General features: G+C 48.2%; 1 protein-coding gene across 4 annotated transcripts in view; it reads right to left on the bottom strand.

Annotated features, from left to right (window-relative positions):
• The window catches only part of c6h7orf78 (chromosome 6 C7orf78 homolog), a 65,215-nt gene that overhangs the window by 22,025 nt on the left and 23,014 nt on the right, over positions 1-20,176 (bottom strand). For 3 of the 4 annotated variants that reach the window (XM_072509133.1, XM_072509132.1, XM_072509131.1), the window contains one exon: positions 5,549-6,060. The exons of the other annotated variant lie outside the window; for it this stretch is intronic. In XM_072509133.1, coding sequence (XP_072365234.1) covers positions 5,549-5,968 — 420 coding nt within the window. In that variant the 5' untranslated portion in view covers positions 5,969-6,060. The remainder of the gene's footprint in view (positions 1-5,548; positions 6,061-20,176) is intronic. 4 annotated transcript variants of the gene reach the window in all.

Below are 20,176 nucleotides of genomic sequence, written 5' to 3'. Positions count from 1 at the left end.
TTCTTCACTGTAGCATGATAGACTGTCATGGTCGTCCTGCTGTGCACTGGAGTGTGGTAGACTGTCATAGTCTTCTTGCTGTTTACTTGAGCATGACAGATTTGCATCGTCTGCCGTTAGTTGGTCAGAGGAGGTAGCTAGACCCTCATGGTCTTGTTCCTGCAAGGACTGCGCGTCGGAGTCTTGCGTTGCTTCTATCGTGGAGGCTGTCCACGAGCTCGCTGTGGAGGCTTGTGACACTGGAGTCACTTCTTGTTTGTGCAAGGACTGTGCTCTGGAGTCTTGCATTTCTGCAATTGCGGAGTCTGTCCACGAGCTCGATGTGGAGACTTGTGAAACTGGAGTCACTTCTTGTTCATGCAAGGACTGCGGTGTTGAGTTTTGCGTGTCTTCGTTCGTAGAGTCGGGAACCCTGAGCGGTGCGTGGACCACGCTCTGTGTGGCAGCAGGCCGCTTTCTTTGGGCTTGTACCACTCTCTGTCTCTTGGTGTCAGGCCGCAGCATAATCCTGCACTCACAAGTCGGGATGTCATATCTGCTGGGCTGAAGATCCTCAAATCCGAAGAACGAATCCGCGTCTGCGTCGGATTCAACACAGGGGTCGCCAATGTGGAACACGTCTAGTTGCGGTTCGGATTTGGTCCTGGGGTAGCCTCCCAAGGTGAAAGGTTTGTCCGAGTCGTAGCCTTCTAGGACCATATCATCACTGTTTGCGTCGAAGCTGGCATTGGGCTCGCGAGGTCCAGAGAAAATGTAAAGGTCGGTTTCGAAGTATTCCAGGTCGGAATCATCGGTTTGGGCATAGGTAACTGCTTGTTGCAGGGTTCTTCGGAGGTTAATTTCATTTCCTGGTTCAATTTGAGGCAGTGTGCTGTCATTCCAGGTGAAAGAAGGTTGTTTTACGGCTTTAAAAGATTTTTTCTTTGATTTGGGATGTTTCCCCTTTAAATGGGCGTGGTCCGGGGCCTCTGACGCCATGACACATGTGACATCATACGCAGAAAGTGTTTGCACATGCGCAAATCGCTGTTCCTGTACCAGGGGCCGTTTTCAGGATTGCGCATGTGCGGCGTCTCGCGCATGCGCAAACGGACGTTCCTGTTCTGTGCGTTTCTCGCGCAACTGCGCAAGTGCAGTTTAGAAAGATGGCTGCCGATCAAAATTGTTCTCTGCTCCGGGAACTCGGACTCGTGGTGAGTACTGGCGCTTCTCTTACCTTTTCTTGCTGGTTGGAGTGTGTTTTCCTCACAGTATTTGCCGAATTTGTCCAGGACTGCCTGGAAGTCGCTCCTGTTTTGTCCTTTGGAGAACTTGAATTATTTAAAGATTTCTTCTGCTCTGGCAGCGGCGATGGTGAGCAGAAGCTCTGTCTTTTCAGCATCGGTCACGTCTTGTAGGTCGGCTGCTATCAGGAATATTTCAAACATTTGCCGGAATACCCGTCAGTTTTCGCGGAGATCGCCGTGGCACTGGAACTGCTGCGGAACCCGGATCTCGAACATCTTGCCTGGGTATCGTTGCTGGTTGTCACTGTATGCTGAGGTATGGCTACATGGATTGAAACAGTTCACTGCTGGTACCATGATTTGTTATGTTCCTTGTGGTGCACTTGACCAAGGAAGGTTCAGACGTGGCGATAACTTCAACACGTTTATTAAACTATTTACACTTCTATTACTCGGGTTCGACACTACTGCTAATCCTACTATAGCTACACAGGCTGACTAACCAGTTGCTGCAATCCACATGGTGGGAGTGATATTGAATCAACCCAGTGTCTGTACTCACTGACTGTCTCCACTGGAAAGAGGCAGATCATGTGTGTGGTGTCCTTTATAAATGGGTTGGTTTAATGCCCTCCTGTGGTTGTGTCACCATTGTGTGTATCGTGAATGTCCATTTGTCGTGTCCTATCTAACTGGTCTACTGGTTGTGCATGTAAGTGATGTCTCTGGTGCTCCCTCTAGTGTATAGCTAGCCTGCATGTATTTATATTGATGCACATCACCACAAAATGTACTGAAATAAAAGCAAAATACTGCAGATGCCAGAAATCTTGTGCGGGATTCTCCGACCCCCCGGTGGGTCGGAGAATCGCCGCGGGGCGGCATAAACCCCGCCTGGCCGCCCCACAATATTCTCCGGCCCCCCAAAAATCCCGTCGACGGGAATCGCGCCGCGCGCCTTCGGAGAATATCGTGGACCGTCGCGACGCAATTGGCCCCGGGGCCGCCCCAATTCTCCAGGCCGGATGGGCTGAAGTTCCGCTGAGGTGACCATGGGTCACGCCGGCGTAAATCAAACCACCCATTTAACGGCATCAAATAGTCGTGCTGGTTGACGCCGGCCAGCGCGGAGGTAGGGGTCGGCGTGGAGCGGCCGCCGGAGAAGTGACGGCATGGCCGCAGGTGGAGGGAGGTAGCAGGAGCCGTTGGAGTGTGCGTGCCGGGGGGGGGGCTGGGGGTAGGGGGGAGGGGCTGTGGGGGTGAGGCTTGGGAGGAGAGGGGAAGGTTGGGGATGGTGCGTGATGGAGAGGGTGTGTGTGGGGGAGAAGGGGGGGGCGGGGAGGGCGAGTGATGGAGCGGGTGCGTGCCGGGGAGGAGTGAGGCGGTTTGGGGAGGAGAGGTGGAGGGTTTGTGGAGGGTGCGTGCCGGGGAGGAGGGGGGGTGGGGGTGGGTACCGGGGAGGGCTAGTGATGGAGAGGGTGCGTGACGGGGAGGAGGGGGTAGGGGGGAGGAGGGTGCATGCCGGGGAGGAGAGGGGGGGGGAGTTGGGGAGGGTGCGTGCCGGTGAGTAGAGGGGGGGATGGGGAGGGTGCATGCCGGGGAGGAGGGGGTAGGGGGTGGGGAGGGTGCATGCCGGGGAGGAGAGGGGGGGAGGGGAGGGTGCGTGCTGGGGAGGAGAGGGGGGGAGGGGAGGGTGCGTGCAGGGGAGGAGGGGGTAGGGGGTGGGGAGGGTGCATGCCTGGGAGGAGAGGTGGGGGGTTGGGGAGGGTGCGTGCCGGGGAGGAGGGGGTAGGGAGTGGGGAGGGAGCATGCCGGGGAGGAGAGGGGGGGGAAGTTGGGGAGGGTGCGTGCCGGGGAGGAGAGGGGGGGGATGGGGAGGGTGCGTGCCGGGGAGGAGGGGGTAGGGTTTGGGAAGGGTGAATGCCGGGGAGGAGAGGGGATGAAGGGGAGGGTGCGTGCCGGGGAGGAGAGGGGGGAATGGGGAGGGTGCGTGCCGGAGAGGAGGGGGGGGGAGTTGGGGAAGGTGCGTGCCGGGGAGGAGGGGGAGGGGAGTTGGGGAGGGGAGTTGGGGAGGGTGCGTGCCGGGGAGGAGAGGTGGGGGGGTTGGGGAGGTTGCATGCCGGGGAGGAGGGGGTAGGGGGTGGGGAGGGTGCATGCCGGGGAGGAGAGGGGGGGGGGGAGTTGGGGAGGGTGCGTGCCGGGGTGGAGAGGGGGGGGTGGGGAGGGTGCGTGCCGGGGAGTAAGGGGTAGGGGGTGGGGAGAGTGCATGCCGGGGAGGAGGGGGGGGGGGGGGAGTTGGGGAGGGTGCGTGCCGGGGAGGAGAGGGGGATGGGTTTGGGGAGGGTGCGTGCCAGGGAGGAGGGGGTAGGGGGTGGAGAGGGTGCATGCCGGGGAGGAGAGGGGGGTGGGGTGGGGAGGGTGCGTGCCGGGGAGGAGGGGGTAGGTGGTGGGGAGGGTGCGGGCCGGGGAGGAGGGGGGGGGAGTTGGGGGGGTGCGTGCCGGGAAGGAGAGGGTAGGGGGTGGGGAGGGTGCGTGCCGGGGAGGAGAGGGGGGGTGGGAGGGTGCGTGCCGGGGAGGAGAGGGGGGGGAGTTGGGGTGGGTGCGTGCCGGGGAGGAGAGGGGGGGGGGGGAGGGTGCGTGCCGGGAAGGAGGGGTGGGGGTGGGGAGGGTGCACGCCGGGGAGGAGAGGGGGTGGTGGGGAGGGTGCGTGCCGGGAAGGAGAGGGGGGGGGGGGAGGGTGCGTGCCGGGGAGGAGGGGGGCGCAAGCCGGCTGTCACCCCCTTCTGTCCCTGGCTCGTGGCCGCCCTGGAACGTCCTGGGGGCGTCGTATGCCTGATGGACCGGGTCTGTCCCCCCTTCCCCCATATCACCCTTCCCACATATCCCCCTTCCCCCATATCCCCCTTCTCCCATTCCCCCTTACCCCATATCCCCCATATGAGGGAAGGGGTACACGGGGAAGAGGGATATAGGGGAAGAGGGGATATGGGAGGACATAGGGGAAGGGGGGATATGGGGGAAGGGGGTATATGGGGGAAGGGGGATATGGGGGAACGGGGATATGGGGGAACGGGGATATGGGGAAGGGGGGATATGGGGGCCGGGGGGGATATGGGGAAGGGGATATGGGGGAAGGGGGACGGGGTCTATGGGGAAGGGGGGATATAGGGGAAGGGGGATATGGGGGAAGGGGGATATGGGAGAAGTGGGGATGAGGGAAGGGGGAAAGGGGGGCAGGCAGTGGGGGGTCTCACTTGGTCTCCGGGGCGTCTCTTGTGCAGTGACGCCACGCGGCATCAATGATGCGTGCGCGTCCTTGACGGGTGCTGCCGTTGCGAATGGCGTCACGCCGCTCCTAGCCGATTCCCGGCCGGAGAATTCATGACGTTTCGGGGAGCACGACGCCGGAGTGATTCGCGCCGAGTTCGGGCCATCGCGCCGATTCACGGAGAATCCCGCCCCTGAACTTAAAAACAGAAAATGCTGGAAAAATTCAACATTTGAGGAGGGAGAAACGCAATTAACATTTCAGGTCTAAATATGTCTCTGTAGGGGCTCTGAAATGGAGTCATACAGACTTGAAACATTGGATGGAATTTCCCGAGTATTGGAAAAGGCCCGTAGTGGGCAGGAAAAGCAGCAGTGAAGAGGCCTAATAATTAATGCTAATGTATGGAAATTATGTTCCCGAAACTGAAGGTTAGTAATCCTGTTATGTCAATGGTGGGGGGAGGGGACAATTGCAACATGTTTTGGATGAGAATCCAGCCGAGGGAGACAAAGTTTCAGTATAGGGATGAAGTGCTGTTGGAAATGGGTAATACTCTTGGTGTTGGTAATAAGTAATTATGGGAATAGATTATATGCGAGGATTGAAGTTCAGCTCATGTCAAACTGGAGACAAAGAGCAGTGCATTATTAGATTGAGCTTGATTGCTATCCAAGGTTTCGGTAAATCAGGGTGTGGCGTAGCATGTTTCTTGCAAAGGGTGTACAGCATCACTTCAGTCTTAGCAATGTTGAGTGACAAAAATGCTGCCTCACCGACAACTTGGTGAACAGAAAGGCATTTGACAGGAGATGAGGGTGTAATGAAGGTGTCTTGGAGATGAGGGTATAATGAGGAGGTGAATGGAAGACCTCAGACAACCTCTGGACACCAAAGATGACAACACTTTCAGGAGTGGATACTTAAGCTGGATTTCGGCATATTCTCATGCTTTTAAGTCCCATGTGCATATTTACAACTGTAATACATCTCTCCGATTGGAGGGTGGCGGTCTCCCTATTTCACAATTAGAATAATACTAAGTGGTAAATACCTGTCTGAAATCATGTGGTTTTAAATCTTTAAAAGCACCAGCCGTATACTTTCCATTCTTCACAAACATAATCTTAGCTTCAAATGGATCCAGGATTTTAAACCTGCAGACAAAGTTTGAAGTATGTTTCTTCAGAACGACTTCTGGAAATAAAACCTTTCCACTTGTTTCAACCTTCTTAAAATCTTTTGACGTGTTTCCTTTTTTCCGAGTCATTTTCTCATTGAATATTGCTGAGGACGTGTAGAATTGTGGACTGAAGTCTGGAGGTTTCCTGTTCCAGATATCGTGCAGTGGTTCTGGTTTTGGATGAACATAGCTTTTGCTTCTGGTCACAGCCAGGCTCTGCCTTGCAGTAAATTTGATTTTTTGCAAAAATCCAAAGGAGGGTTCACTAAACAAAGCGATCTTTGGATCCATTTCTCTCTTTGTTTGGCACTCATTTCATTGACATCCCACAGATAAACATTGGCTTTGGGGTATCGAGTTGCTCGAGTAATAATGAAATTCTTCTGCAAGAGGAGAAGAAAATGTTAGGAATATTTTATGAGATCTGGCACCTATCGGGTTAATGGGGGACTGAGTACAGTGGCGCCTGCACAGTGATGTAAGAGAGCACATGACTGCACCCAGAGTCATTTGATTATTGGACAGAGCCCTGTGTCCCAGCCAGTACGGAAACTGCTCTCAACCTGTGCCTTTCACTGTATATTTGTAAATAGCTCTAAGAGTCAATAAAGACATGCAGTTAATCTACATGTGACTGTGATGAAGACTTCTTCAGACCTACCAAATTGTATCAAACCCTACAACATGATGGCAGCTTGTGGGAAAAAACAAAACCTCAAGAAAATACAGAGAAAAAGTTAAATGCTGGAAGACCGAGGGAAAAAAAATCAGCAAAGCAGCCTGTCTCGAAAAGAAGCTCCAGAAGTAGTGGCGTAGAGGTCAAATCACCAGGACAAAGTTCCAAAGAAAGGCATGGAAGCTGAAGGAAGAGATTTATAATTCCTTTCTGCAGTATAAGACTCCACAGAATTTCTTGGAAATTCAGCTTCAATTCCCGTACCAGCGGCCCCGAACAGGTGCTGGAATGTGGCGACTAGGGGCTTTTCACTGTAACTTCATTTGAAGCCTACTTGTGACAATAAGCGATTTTCATTCATCTCATTTCAGCAGACCTAGCAGAATTGAGCGAAAGCTTTTAAATTCCAGGATAAATCAAGTCCTGAGAAATGTTTATATAGTTCAGTGGCCAGGAATTGCCGCTTTAAAATGCTGCCAGAAAAGCCAGATCTCTGAGTTGTTGCCGGAACATGTGGCATGTTCCAAAAAGAGATGAAAGGTTCCGACAGAAGTACTACTTCTAAACTCAGCGCGAGCAACCAAAAGCCAGGATTTGTCGAATTTGTGGCTTTAAAATAAAATGCTAAGCAAGATAAATTTCTGCGCAGCCAATCCAGGCAGTCATTGCTGAAAATATTTTTTCAAGCTGAGTGCAATTGCCATAGAACTAGTATCCCAGAAACCCAAGGTTATTCTCTGGGGGCCTGGGTTCGACTCCCACCACAGAAGACGGTGAAATTTGAATTCAATAAGAAAAATCTGGATTTAAAAGTCTGACCATAAAACCACAGTCGATTGACTTTTAAACTCATCTGGTTCATCGATGTCTTGAGGGAAGGAAAGCTGCCTTCTTTTCTTGGTCTGGCCTATATGTGACTCCAGACCCACAGCAATGTGGTTAACTCTTAAATTCCCTCTAAACAAGGTGAATTAGGGCGGGGGGAGGGGAGTAGAATGAGTGCAGGCCTAGCCAGCAATGCTCACGCAATGCTTTACATTGGTAAACTGTACAAGTCAAAAGCTTTGAAATGTAGAGAAGGCCCAAAGATTATCCTTGAGGTGGAGACTGCACAGGCATGCTTCTTGGATGAGGTCAAAGATCTTGGTTTCTTATTTTGGAATGTATATATTTCAGTCAAAGGCAATTTAGCAAATTTTAAATTAAACACAGGAGCCAGCATAATAATCCTGTTGGACAAAGAACTGTGGTTAAAATATCACGGGCTTCAAACAACAGACATACCACTTTATGGGCCCAGAGGCATCTGACTTCCAATCAGAGAATGCTGGAACCACTAAGTATGGCGACAAACAAACCTTCGAGCTGATGTTTGTCATCCACAAGCAGCCTTTCGCTGTTGTTATGAAATCCATTTCCGATTCTCTGTGTGTGAAGTTAGCAGATTATGGAGATTGTAACACTTAAGATCCAGGATGGTTCACTGTTTATTACATTTGAACTTGCCTAGTAACCTGGGAGAGGCCCTTGTGAAGTGTTGTGATAGGTCACCAGATCTGTTCAAGGGTCAGTTCTTAGGGATTCATTTTTTAATCAGTCAGTCAGTTTTAATCCAGGAGAGATCTCAAAAGGAAATCCCAGGTACCGGACAAAAATAGGGGACTGTGAATTTGAGAAAACAGGCCACTGTGAATTTGAGAAAACAGAAATGAGCAGATAAATAGGCTCAAAGTTAAAGAAAGGATTAGAGGGACATACCTTAAGTGAAGTGGACTTAGGAGAAGCCCTGATAATCAAACAGAGCTCAGAAGAAGTCCTAAAGATCTCTGGCCCCAAGTTATCCCATTGACTGGTGGTGTTCTGCTTGGTATAATAATCTTTATTGGTGTCACAAGTCACCTTACATTACAATGCAATGAAGTTACTGTGAAAATCCCCTAGTCGCCATACTCCGGCGCCTGTTCCGGTACACTGAGGGAGAATTCACAATGTCCAAATCACCTAACAAGCATGTCTTTCGGGACTTGTGGGAGGAAACTGGAGCACTCGGAGAAACCCACGCAGACACGGGGGGAATGTGCAGACTCCGCACAGACAGTACCCCAAGCCAGGATTCAAACCCGGGTCCCTGGCACTGTGAAGCAACAGTGTTAACCTCTGTGCTACCGTGCCGCTATCATGTGACCAAAGATCTGAAATTGTGCTTGAAAGTTGATGCTTGAGAGTATTGAGAAATCCAGGGGAACAGAATCTCTGTGTCCAAGATTGAAACTCTTCCAAGTTGGAGTGACTTTTGGAGAGAATTCCAAGGCAAGACCTTTAAATATGATGATTAGAAACCCTTGCAAGAAAGACAAAGTTTCAGTGAAATTAGTTGGCTTACAATTCGGGCAGCATGGTAGCATTGTGGATAGCACAATTGCTTCACAGCTCCAGTGTCCCAGGTTCGATTCCGGCTTGGGTCACTGTCTGTGCGGAGTCTGCACATCCTCCCCGTGTGTGCGTGGGTTTCCTCCGGGTGCTCCGGTTTCCTCCCACAGTCCAAAGATGTGCAGGTTAGGTGGATTGGCTATGATAAATTGCCCTTAGTGTCCAAAATTGCCCTTAGTGTTGGGTGGGGTTACTGGGTTATGGGGATAGGGTTGAGGTGTTAACCTTGGGTAGCGCGCTCTTTCCAAGAGCCGGTGCAGACTCGATGGGCCAAATGGCCTCCTTCTGCAATGTAAATTCTATGATAAAATTCTATGATGATGACAATGTAACTGACATCGGGGTGGATAGTGGACAGTCTCTTGAGCAGAGATGCTTTTGTAGTCCGGGACCTCCACAAAGTGGCAGAAAATGTCAAGCCAACCACAGAACTGAAAGTTCCCGAATGCTCAAACAAAAAAGGGATATCCTTACTGGGACTTCAGTTATGTGCTTTCTTCCCTCTTCATGGAGCAGGTTTGTCCCTTTTCCTTGAAGGAGACGGAAAACCTTAAATGGTCAGACCAGCCAACTACCCAAGAGGTCATCATGACACCATTAGTGGAGAAGAGTGACCAGCAGTCCGACGAGCCTCAACTACCAGCTTCAACGATGGTACAACACTGCGACCACTGAACATATGCTGCAACTGCCAGCCAGCATCTCAAAACCACAGAAGATGTTGGAACCTGATAGCAGCTGTCCATTGCTGACAGCGAAATGCAGAGGTGAGCTTGCCACTAAATCTCAATCTAATCACAGGAATGCTCATCCTCCATCACGGAGGGCATCACCATGATTCATAGCATGATGATGGAAGAAGTGACAGAAATGCCAAGGAGATGAACACAATGTTTGTCCACCCTGGAAGAAATGAGTTAGGGTAACACGTACCAACCAGCACAACAGCCAAACTGACCAAGTGCAGTTCCAAGAATGGAACAAAAGGATGAAATCATACTCAGATGCCAGAACAACCTCCAAACCTTCAGAGAGACCCACCAATGACAGCCTATCACTCCTCCGACTGGTGGGGTGGTTAGTGGAAATGTAGTAACGAGAAATATCTGATAGTTATAATGATGTAAGGCACAAGGTAAATTTAACTCACTTAAAATACACTGGATAAATACGTGTAGTATAAGGGTCTGGTGCATACAGGATTAATGCGGGACTGAGCACAATACCACCCGCATAGTGATATACAAGAGCACATGACCCACACATGAGGTCAGCCGAGTGTTGGACAGAGCCATGCGTACCTGCAAGCATGGACACAGTTCCTAGCTTATACCCTTTATTCTATATTTGTAAATAGCTCAAAGAATCAATGAAGACTGACAGTTAACCACCACATGACCGTGAAAACTTCTTCAGGCCAATCAAACTATAACCCACAGCCTACAACATGGAGCAAATAAGAAAACACAAAAGATTGTTGGTGTCCTATGCGATTCTACCAATTATTTGCTGCAACTTTGGTTTCTGTAGATGTTCAAGGAGAACGCTCTCTAGAAATACACGCCTAACATCCTTGCTAATTCAGCAGTATCGTTTGAGAACTAGCCCCATGATGCGGCTATGAGGACAAACTGTAGTGTTATATGATTAACACTTGTGGATACTATGGCCAGGGAGAGAGCACATGGCTTTCTACAGGTTGAGTTTCTGAGGCCATGACCTGGTTGAGACAGAGCTTGAAGCGAGCTCTTGGAAAGTACTCATGGATCTATAGATGATGTTGATCCTGGATGGGTAGTGCTGGAGTGGTTTGTCTCTCCCCTGGTGCTGCCTGGTTAATCTGGATCCTTGTACTCCTGCTGCTGATCATCCAGTCTATTTAAAGGGGAATTCCCAATGGGAAGGCCACTGTGCATCGCTGCAATCCTGGATCTTTTGATATGAAATGCTTTCCACAGGCAGCGGAGAAAGTAAAGGGACATTTCTTGATTTTAAACAGTGTTGCAATGCAGGAATTGAGTCCCAAGACATGACCAACATTAAAACATACATAGAACATAGAAAATACAGCACAGAACAGGCCCTTCGGCCCACGATGTTGTGCCGAACCTTTGTCCTAGATTAATCATAGATTATCATTGAATTTACAGTGCAGAAGGAGGCCATTCGGCCCTTTGAGTCTGCACCGGCTCTTGGAAAGAGCACCATACCCAAACTCAACACCTCCACCCAACACCAAGGGCAATTTGGACATTAAGGGCAATTTATCATTGGCCAATTCACCTAACCCGCACATCTTTGGACTGTGGGAGGAAACCGGAGCACCCGGAGGAAACCCACACAGACACGGGGAGGACGTGCAGACTCCGCACAGACAATGACCCAAGCCGGAATCGAACCTGGGACCATGGAGCTGTGAAGCAATTGCGCTATCCACAATGCTACCGTGCTGCCCTTAAGAACAAATAAATCTACACTATATCATTTTACCGTCATCCATGTACCTATCCAATAGCTGCTTGGATATTGGATAGGTACATCCAATATCCATTCTGCACAATTTCAGCTGAGCAGTGGCACTTTACAATGTCCCCTTTTCTGATGAATGCCGCTTGGTAAACAATGCCACACACAGACTGTAATACATATTGTTAAGAACCTGTGGTGAGTCAGAAGACTGCATTTATAAGGTGAAGACAGCCTGTTCTTACTCTCTGTTTTGGACATGTCACCAGAGTGAGTGGAAGCACTTTTCCAACCACCCCGAGTCAGAACTTTTGCCAGAGCGCTTCATCAGTTGAACCCTGGAGAAAGTGGCACCAATAGAAATTCCTGGCCCTGCAAATTCCGTAGTTTACACTCTCCTCCCCAATAACTGCCTCCCCCAATGGCACCAATCAACTAATTTCAGTATCAGTACTTCACTGTTCTTTCTATGGCAGCTAATCATGCAGTAGAAGGCTTCTGCCAGCAGAGGGGGACATTTAACAATGTACAATAATTACACAGTGTACAATAGCACCACCTGCTGTGATCCTACTATTCCTCTGCTCTGAAGGGGAAGTAAGAATGTTCAAGCTCCTACAGATTCTACAAATAAATAAAAAGAAAAGAAGCAGCAGTTGATATTTTTCTTATCTCTCAATTGGAAATGGACAAGCAGGGGGTGATTAAAAAGAATTTAAAGGTTGCAAGCAGGTCAGAAAAAATTGGCTGTCATGAAAAAATTCATGCCCAGAAAATCATTATGATGTGAACATTCCTCCTGTTAACCCAGGACAGTTTTCTTTGTTGTGGAGCCCAGCTTTCTTTCTTAACTTTAATGATAGCGTGGAGTATATCCTCCAATTGGCAACTTTCAGGTACAAGAACTAAGCTGACTTGATAAATAAACCTACACTCAATAACTAGAAAGAAATAAAGCTTGAAAATAAATGGATAATATGGGGGAAATATGTTCCAGTCAACCTGTTGTCGCAAGGGAATAACAATTAGTTTGCGGATGTGGCTAGTATGTCTGGATGAAGGAAATAAAAAGGTTCTAAGGTGCTTTCTTGCACCTACCCTGTCGAGCCCTGTAAGAATTTTATATCTTGTAATGAAGTCGCCTCTCATTCTTCTAAACTCTAGCAAATACAGGCCCAGTCTCCTCAATCTCTTCTCATAGGACATTCTTGCCATCCCAGAGGGCAGAATGGTGGGAAAGTGGTTAACACTGTTGCCTCATGGCGCCGAGGTCCCAGGTTCAATCCCAGCCCTGGGTCACTGTCCAGGTGGAGTTTGCACATTCTCCCCGTGTTTGCGAGAGTTTCGCCCCCGCAACCCAAAAGATGTGCAGGGTTGATGGATTGGTCACGCTAAATTGCCCTTAATTGGAAAAAATGTACTGGGCACTCTAAATTTACAAAAAAATATTTAAAAATAAAAAAAATTGTGCCATCCCAGGAATCAGCCTTGTGAACCTTCGCTGCCCTCCCTCAATGACAAATGTAACCTTCCTGAGATAAGGATGCTAAAGGTGTCATTTCACAAAGGCTCTATTCAATTGTAGCAAGACATCTTGACCCCTGCACTCAAATCTTCTTGTAATAAGGGCCAACGTACCATTTTACTTCCCAACTGTTTGCCGCGCTTGCATGTTAATTTTCAGTAGCTCATAAACAATGACATCCAGGTCCATTTGGACATCAACACTTCCCAACCTTTCAGCATTTAAGAAACACACTTGCATTTCTGTGTTTCCTTCCAAAGTGGATAACTTCATATTTTTCCACACTAGAACCCATCTGCCAAGTTCTTTTACCTACTCACCAAGCCTGTCTAAATCCTTTAAAAGCCTCCTTGTATCCATCTCACAACTCACATTCCCACTAGTTTTCTTTCATCAACAAACTTGGAAATATTACAATTGATCCACACATCCAGATCATTGATATAGATTGTGACTAGCTGGGGCCCAAGCATTGATCCTTGTAGTACCGTACTAATTACATCCTGCCAATCGGAGAATGGCAAGTTTATGCCTACTCTGTTTTCTGTTCATTAACCAATTTTCAATTTATGCCAGTATATTATCCCCTATCCTATGTGCCCTACATTTGTTTACTATCTTCCTGTGTGGAACCTTATCAAAAACCTTCTGAAAATCCAAATACACCACATCCACTGGTTCCCCGTTATCTAATGCAAAGAAACCCCAGTGGTAGAAAGTCCAGTTACCTGCTCCTCCCAAGTATTCTACACTTACCACATGTCATGTTTCAAGTTACTCATGTACATAGACAGGTTTAATGTTAAACATTGATGTAAAACTGTAACCAGAAATTGTGACAACAGGTAGAAAGTCTGTGGATAGGAAATGCATGGATGCAGAAGGTTTTTATAAATTCTTACTTTCAAATCCCTAGTGGCCTCACCCCTCCCTATCCCAGTAATCTCCCCAGACCCTGTAAATCTTTGAGATCACGGCACTGGGCTCTCACCAACCCAAATTTAATTGCTAGACAATGCTGAGGTCTTAAACTCCTGAATTACTGCACCCACATACTCCACAACCACCAAACCTCTGTCTTCCTATTTTTCACTCCTCCCTAAGATACTACCTAGAACCCACCATTTTTCATAGGTATTTGTCTTAATATTTCTTTGCGTAATTTGTGTTAAATTTTGTTTGCCAACGCTCCTGTGAAGTGCCTTGGAATATTAACTACTTTCAAGATGCGATGTAATTACAAGTTGTTGTTGTAACACCTAGAAATATTTAGTCCCGATAGTGTGATGATCAATGTAAAGTTTTAAATTGTGTTTTTGTATACATGTATTTTTGTGTAAGAAGGGGTTAGAAGTAATGATATTGGGGAAAAAACACAGATGAGAAAAAAACTGGACTGTTGCCCAGCAACAGTAGTCAAGTGACACAGAGACACAGAAAAAGTCAGGGAAGAGTTCAGTGTGTGTCTGAGAGTGAAGACAAGAGGTTTTCAGCTCTCTGGGAAGAGAAATATACAAGGCTAGTTGGACGGTTTACTAAATAGTCAAATATGGGATTTAGTAACGTGATCAGTTTAGAAGAGTTGCCATTGAAATAGAGGCCTAAATTTTCCAGACCTGCCCATCGTGGGAGTTGTTACGGGCAGGATGGAAAATTTGATGGACCAACCAAAGGTCTGTTGTATTTTCACAGGCATTTCCAGTCTCAAGTGAGTTTAAAGTGCTGTCATTTTTGGGTATCTTGGGAAGAGATACGAGTTGGGTGAGAAGCATCAAGAGAATGCTCTGGAATTCACTGAAATAAAATTGTTGGCCTGTGTGGCAATCCCAAGCAAGGAGCCTTTGTACTAAGCTAGTGGGGACTCTTCACTGGTTTAAGTGTCTGTAAAGATATTGCTGGGTAAAGGAATATTGGGAAATTGAATCATCTTCTTGCGTTTATATTAAGATCTTTCCATCCTTTTTGTCTGGTTTAATATGGTTCATTTTATTCATGTTTTAATAAGTATTTAAGTTTTTGTGTTAAAAGTTCATCAGCAAACCCCTGTGAACTTGTTCAGTCAACTTCTTCCACAGTTTATATAAAAAAGTATTAGGATCTATCAAGCCAGGTTTTACACTGGGATATGATCTGTCCAGTAATAACATCAGCTGGGATTGTAACAATAGACTATTCATTTCTTTGGCAGCGTGAGGGACTACTGCCAGAAAACATTTTGAAATAATTCAAAGCGGCAAGTGGTAACTTTGAGAATACATTTAAAAGCAAATGGAACTAATGGAATAAATACGGAACCACTGATGGATTGGGAGTATGCATGCTCCTGTCCAAGAATTTCATTCAATTATTCATCAAGTGATTGCTCTCACAGTTTGAGTGGCCGACAAGCTGCAGAGCTCCATGGCTAATTCACTGAGATTCCATAAAATCACACAGGGTGAAGAAAAAATGGGTAGAAACTCATTTTCAACGTGCATTACTGTCTCTTTGCACAATTTTCAAGAAGCTCCAGTTTCTATTCTAAAAAGCCTTGGGTGTGAAATTAATCTTTGGTGGTAGCACAGCACAAGAGATAGTCATTTTACATCCGTGTGAGTTTCTGTTCCATAAAGTTAATGGAATTGAAAGTCAGGCAGATTTGTTTTGTGCTGTGTAACATTTTCCTATTTTAAGAATAAAGCTAGAATTATGGTCCATACAAACAACTTGTATTTATATAGCACCTTTAATGTACAGTAGGACGAATGTCCTTGACAGTAGCAATGTCAAACACACTCGAACATCGATAAAGGATCACGGGGCTGAATTTAATTCCCATGGCAGAGGTCTTGCGGACAAACCCAGAAGTGGAAAGTGCAACCGATTGACAAGGTTTAGTACAGCTGCCTCCCAGCGTCAGGGACCTGGGTTCGATTCCAGCCTTGGGTGACTGTTTGTGTGGAGTTTGCACATTCTCCTTGTGTCTGCGTAGGTTCCCTCCAGGTGCTCCTGTTTCCTCCCACAGTCCAGAGATATACCGATTAGGTGGATTGGCCATGATCAATCAGTTACAGGGATAGGGTGGGGGAGCGAGCCGAGGTAGGGTCAGTGCAGACTCGATGGTCCGAATGGCCTCCTTCTGCACTGTAGGGATTTCATGGCTTTCGGGATCAGCCACAGAAATGCAATCACACAGAGGCTAAGCAATTAGCATTGGGCCTTGTCAACCATGCAGCAGAGATGGTGCTTATGGACATTTTTTGAGAGCTGCCCTCGCTCTTGGATCTTCTGCAATTTTCCTGTCCATTGCCATTTGTTTCTTCTTATGGTTGCCGCTTTAAGACTAAAATTTTAAAAAACCATCAGCAACAGCTGGTTCTGTGTTTTGTTACGACACCCTGGTCTAGCGCGCGGTCAAATCCAGCCCCACGTGCCCCGGAGTCACAACATGAGTGAATTGATCAACAACTCTTATAGGAATACTAGCACATAGTATTCTCCGTTCCTGAGTTTAAGTGTTGACGCCAGGGAAGGATTCATGGACTTCCACAAAAGCAAAACTGGCGCGGTACTTGGACCGATTGAGCAAATGTTGAGGAGTTAGCACCGGCGCCTCGTGGAACACGATCGATTCCAATGGAAAACGATCACTGTAGTTTCAGGAATAAAACATCCGCAGGCTTTCTGGCCAGGGGGTAGCCAGGGGGTGGGCTGTGGGGTCACAAATGGCGGGTAGGGTCCGCGCACGGCAGGCGCCATGTTGTACGGCACAACCGCTGCAGATTGTCAGCCGTGCACATATGAGGCCCGAGACCCGGACATTCTCCGACTGTTTTTGGCGCGGGAGTCGGGAGTTTCACCTAGCGCCGTTGCTAACCCCTCACCGGTCCCGGAATCAGTGAGGGTTTTACGCCAATTTTTTTGCTCTGCTGGCGCCGGCACATAGCCGCTGAAACGGAGAATCCCGTCCCATATCATTATTTTCTTAATGTCCAGTTATCACATCCTGTATAGTAGATTCTAACATTTTCCCTACTGCTGACATCAAACTAACTGATCTGTACTGCTCCATTTTCTCTCTCCCTATCTTCTCAATCAGTGAGGTTAGATTTGCTACTTTCAAATCTGCAAGAACTATTCCAAAATCTGTAGAATTTTGAAAGATCACCACCAATGCATCTATTACCTCGACAGTCATTTCCTTCAATCCCATCTGGGATGTAGATCATTACATCCAGGGGATTTATAAAACTTTCATCTAATTACTTTTTTAAATGCGACCACTTTATTGATACTAATTATTTCCAGTTCCTCACTTTCACAAGCCCCTTGATTCCCTATTAATTCTGAGAGATTTTCTGTGGGAGCAATTTAACTGACACGTTCTGCCTGGTGCGGGTCTGTGCGTATCGGTTAAATCACGGGAGAGGCAAAAATCAGAATCTGCGCCAGTGCAAATCGGTTCACCCCTGGGCGGAGGTGGGGGGGGTGGGGGTTGCGGGAGAAGGGTGGGGGGCTCAGTGCCTGCGTGTCCTAAAGGCCATCCTCCAACATTGTGTATACAATATTGGGGCAAATACAACAGCTGCCTGTCTGACCCACAAATACTTCCAGATCAGAGCCCTGTTCGTGGTTATATACTGAAGGCCACATTAACTCCCTCTGACCATGAGAAACACCTGGCTGCACAGCTGAAGGTATTGTTAGCTATGTGAGCACTTCACAGCTACAGGTTGTGTTTGCTGTTTGCTCCTGCCGGTGTACGCAGATGCCTGGAGGTTGTTGTTGCGGTTTCCTTCCTTTTCGGTACTCAGAAAGAAGGACATATTTTTCTAAGGTACCTGATGACTGGAACCCTGGGCTCAGGGGGGACATATGAGTCCAGAAGGCAATCTGGTTTGAAGCAAGAAGACGCTGCGGGATATTGTTCCAAAATTGGCCACCAACTAACGGCGTTGAAGAAATGCTTTCACAGATTTCTGATGCTTTAGTTGCTGGTGTGGTGAGTGCTGCATGTAGCTGGCACGCCACCGTGGGTTAAACACTGTGGAAGTCAAGGATGTTCCACTGCACCTTGAGCACCAGTGGAATATGTCGATGCCAGGATTTGGTTCCGGTGAGATTGGGCCGTGTGGGAGGGCCTGTACAGCTGTGGCTCCTGGACGGAGAATGGCACTGATACATGGAACAAATCACACATTGATGGACGGATCATTTATATGATGAAGTTCTGAACATGATAACACATTCTCAGGCTTATCCTCCTTTTCTGTTGAGGAACCTGCGAGGGGTGATACCGGGTGTTTTTGTTTGTGAAAATGAACATGCAATAGATTTGTATTGGTATCAATATGGAATGGTGACGTTTCCTTGTTGTTTAATAGTTAGTGTGAAATGTGGAATGTTGCATAGTTGATTTTCAAATCTTTGTGACCGTTGACTATTTAAGAAACAAAATATTCTCAAGTGCATTCCCATGGGTACAAGTGTCATGTCTTGATTGGAATACATAGCATTCCAATCAAACTGTGAGGCCTGGACACTCTGCCTGAAGCCTGGGGGCATCAATACCACAGAGGCAGCAGCCAACAATCAAACACCCAAGTGCTGGGCTTCAGATCTGGGGACATTCCTGCAACTAGAGGAAGTGTGTAAGGACCGGGAGAGCATACCTGATCACGGTCTCCAGAGTGTTCCTGCAGGGGTCTGGGGTCGAAGGCCTCCTGATGTGGCTGGGGGTGAGTGTGCAGAGCGGAGTTTTCCAACACAACCAGTTTGGTGTATGGCACTCTGAGAGAAGACAGGACACGTAAGGGTAGGGGAAGCTCGGGGATTTGAGGGTCCTGGGGTGCAAGCCCTAATTGGTTGTCAGTCTCTTTCCTTCTCCAATTCCATATGCAACCAAGATGGATGGTGCTGTTGACCCCGCAGCGGCAGCCCTCATGGTGCTGGTAGCAGCCCAGGCAGCCAGACGCCAGAGAAAGCAGCATTGATGAAGGCTCGAGGCAGCACCCATTTGCAGGATGCCGCTGCACATTCTGCATACGCAGTCGCTCATCAGGCAGGGGAGGGACCCAGATGGAGACACCGGCGATGGCCCAAGGTGTATAGGAGTCCGTGGTTGTTTGAGGAGGTGCTTCCGTGAGGACACCGATGCTCTGTATGCCCGGGCAGCTGACTATAGAACCTTTGACCTGGACCAAGCCCATCAAGATGCCTGGGCAGCAAGATTCTCTGCCATCGCTGGGATGCCCCAGGTCTAGGGAGTAATTGATGGCATGCATGTTGTCTTGCGCGCACCAAGGCATCAAGGAGTGCTCTTCATGAACAGGAAGGAGTTCTACTCACTGAATGTTGTTGCTCGTTTTAGCCTTAGTTTACTTGCTCTTGTTCTGTCACCTTTGCTCTTGAGTCGCCAGGTATCTTTCTGATAGCGCCACGTGATTCAAGTCCGAGTAATGATCAATAATCCAACATGCCGCTTAGTCAGAGTTAAATCAAGGCACATTTATTATATACAGTAATCAATACTACTTCCTACAACTAACAGGCCAATACATACTTTTGGAAATGGCCCACCAGGTCAGGGAAATGAATGGCCTTTCGTATGGGTTCTGAGACTGCGAGATTCAAAGCGGGTACAGGTCGATAGTCAGGAGTGCCTATCTTGTAGCGAGCGTTGGAGTAAGACTTACGGTTCTCGCGGCTGTTGTAGGTCAGCAGAAGGGTCTCGAAGGGTGCGGAGAGGAGAAGAAGGGTCAATTTGAACTTGGAGTCTATACTTATAGTCCCCAGGGAGGCCTTTCGGGGCGGACCCTGTACCTGGTTCCAAGTGATTGGACTTCGTCCCAATCACTTGGTTCGATATTCTCCAATGCTGGAGCGATTCCTTGATCGATGGGCGGTTTCGGGGTGGTCGTTCACCTCTCTTTTGTGTAAGCTCCTGCTGGCGCCGAAAAGTCTGGGTTGGCTTTGCGTGTCTAATTTGTTGCACATTGTTCCCGGGGATTGCTAATTTATATTCAGATGGCTGGTGTGTTGTTATGTTGATGGCTGCAGGTATCGATTCTGTCTGGCCTCCCCAGAGGCGAATACACAGTTTTGCCTGCAGTTGCCTGTTTGAGTCCTGTTGGCTGATTTTCCCATCAGCCTCTTCCGTTCGCCATTTTAAATCGGGGTCTGGCCATTCTAATCGGGAGTTAGCCATTTCAACTGGCTACATTCCCTCCTTGTGATCCTAACGCGAAGCGTGAAGGATCACATCATTATGTTACTTTCCATTCCCTGACCCGGGGGGGGGGACACCTCCTACATGGCCTCTGAACTGACCATAGCTATGCACAAACATTTTTAACAACAATTCTAAGGGCGCTATGTCAGACAGGGACATGCATTACAAAACAATAAACTTGGAACCTCTAAC

Source organism: Scyliorhinus torazame, chromosome 6 (genome assembly GCF_047496885.1).
Source record: "Scyliorhinus torazame isolate Kashiwa2021f chromosome 6, sScyTor2.1, whole genome shotgun sequence".
Lineage (NCBI taxonomy): Eukaryota > Metazoa > Chordata > Chondrichthyes > Carcharhiniformes > Scyliorhinidae > Scyliorhinus > Scyliorhinus torazame.
Note: the sequence above shows the minus strand (reverse complement) of the source record. Positions and strands in the feature narration are given on the sequence as shown.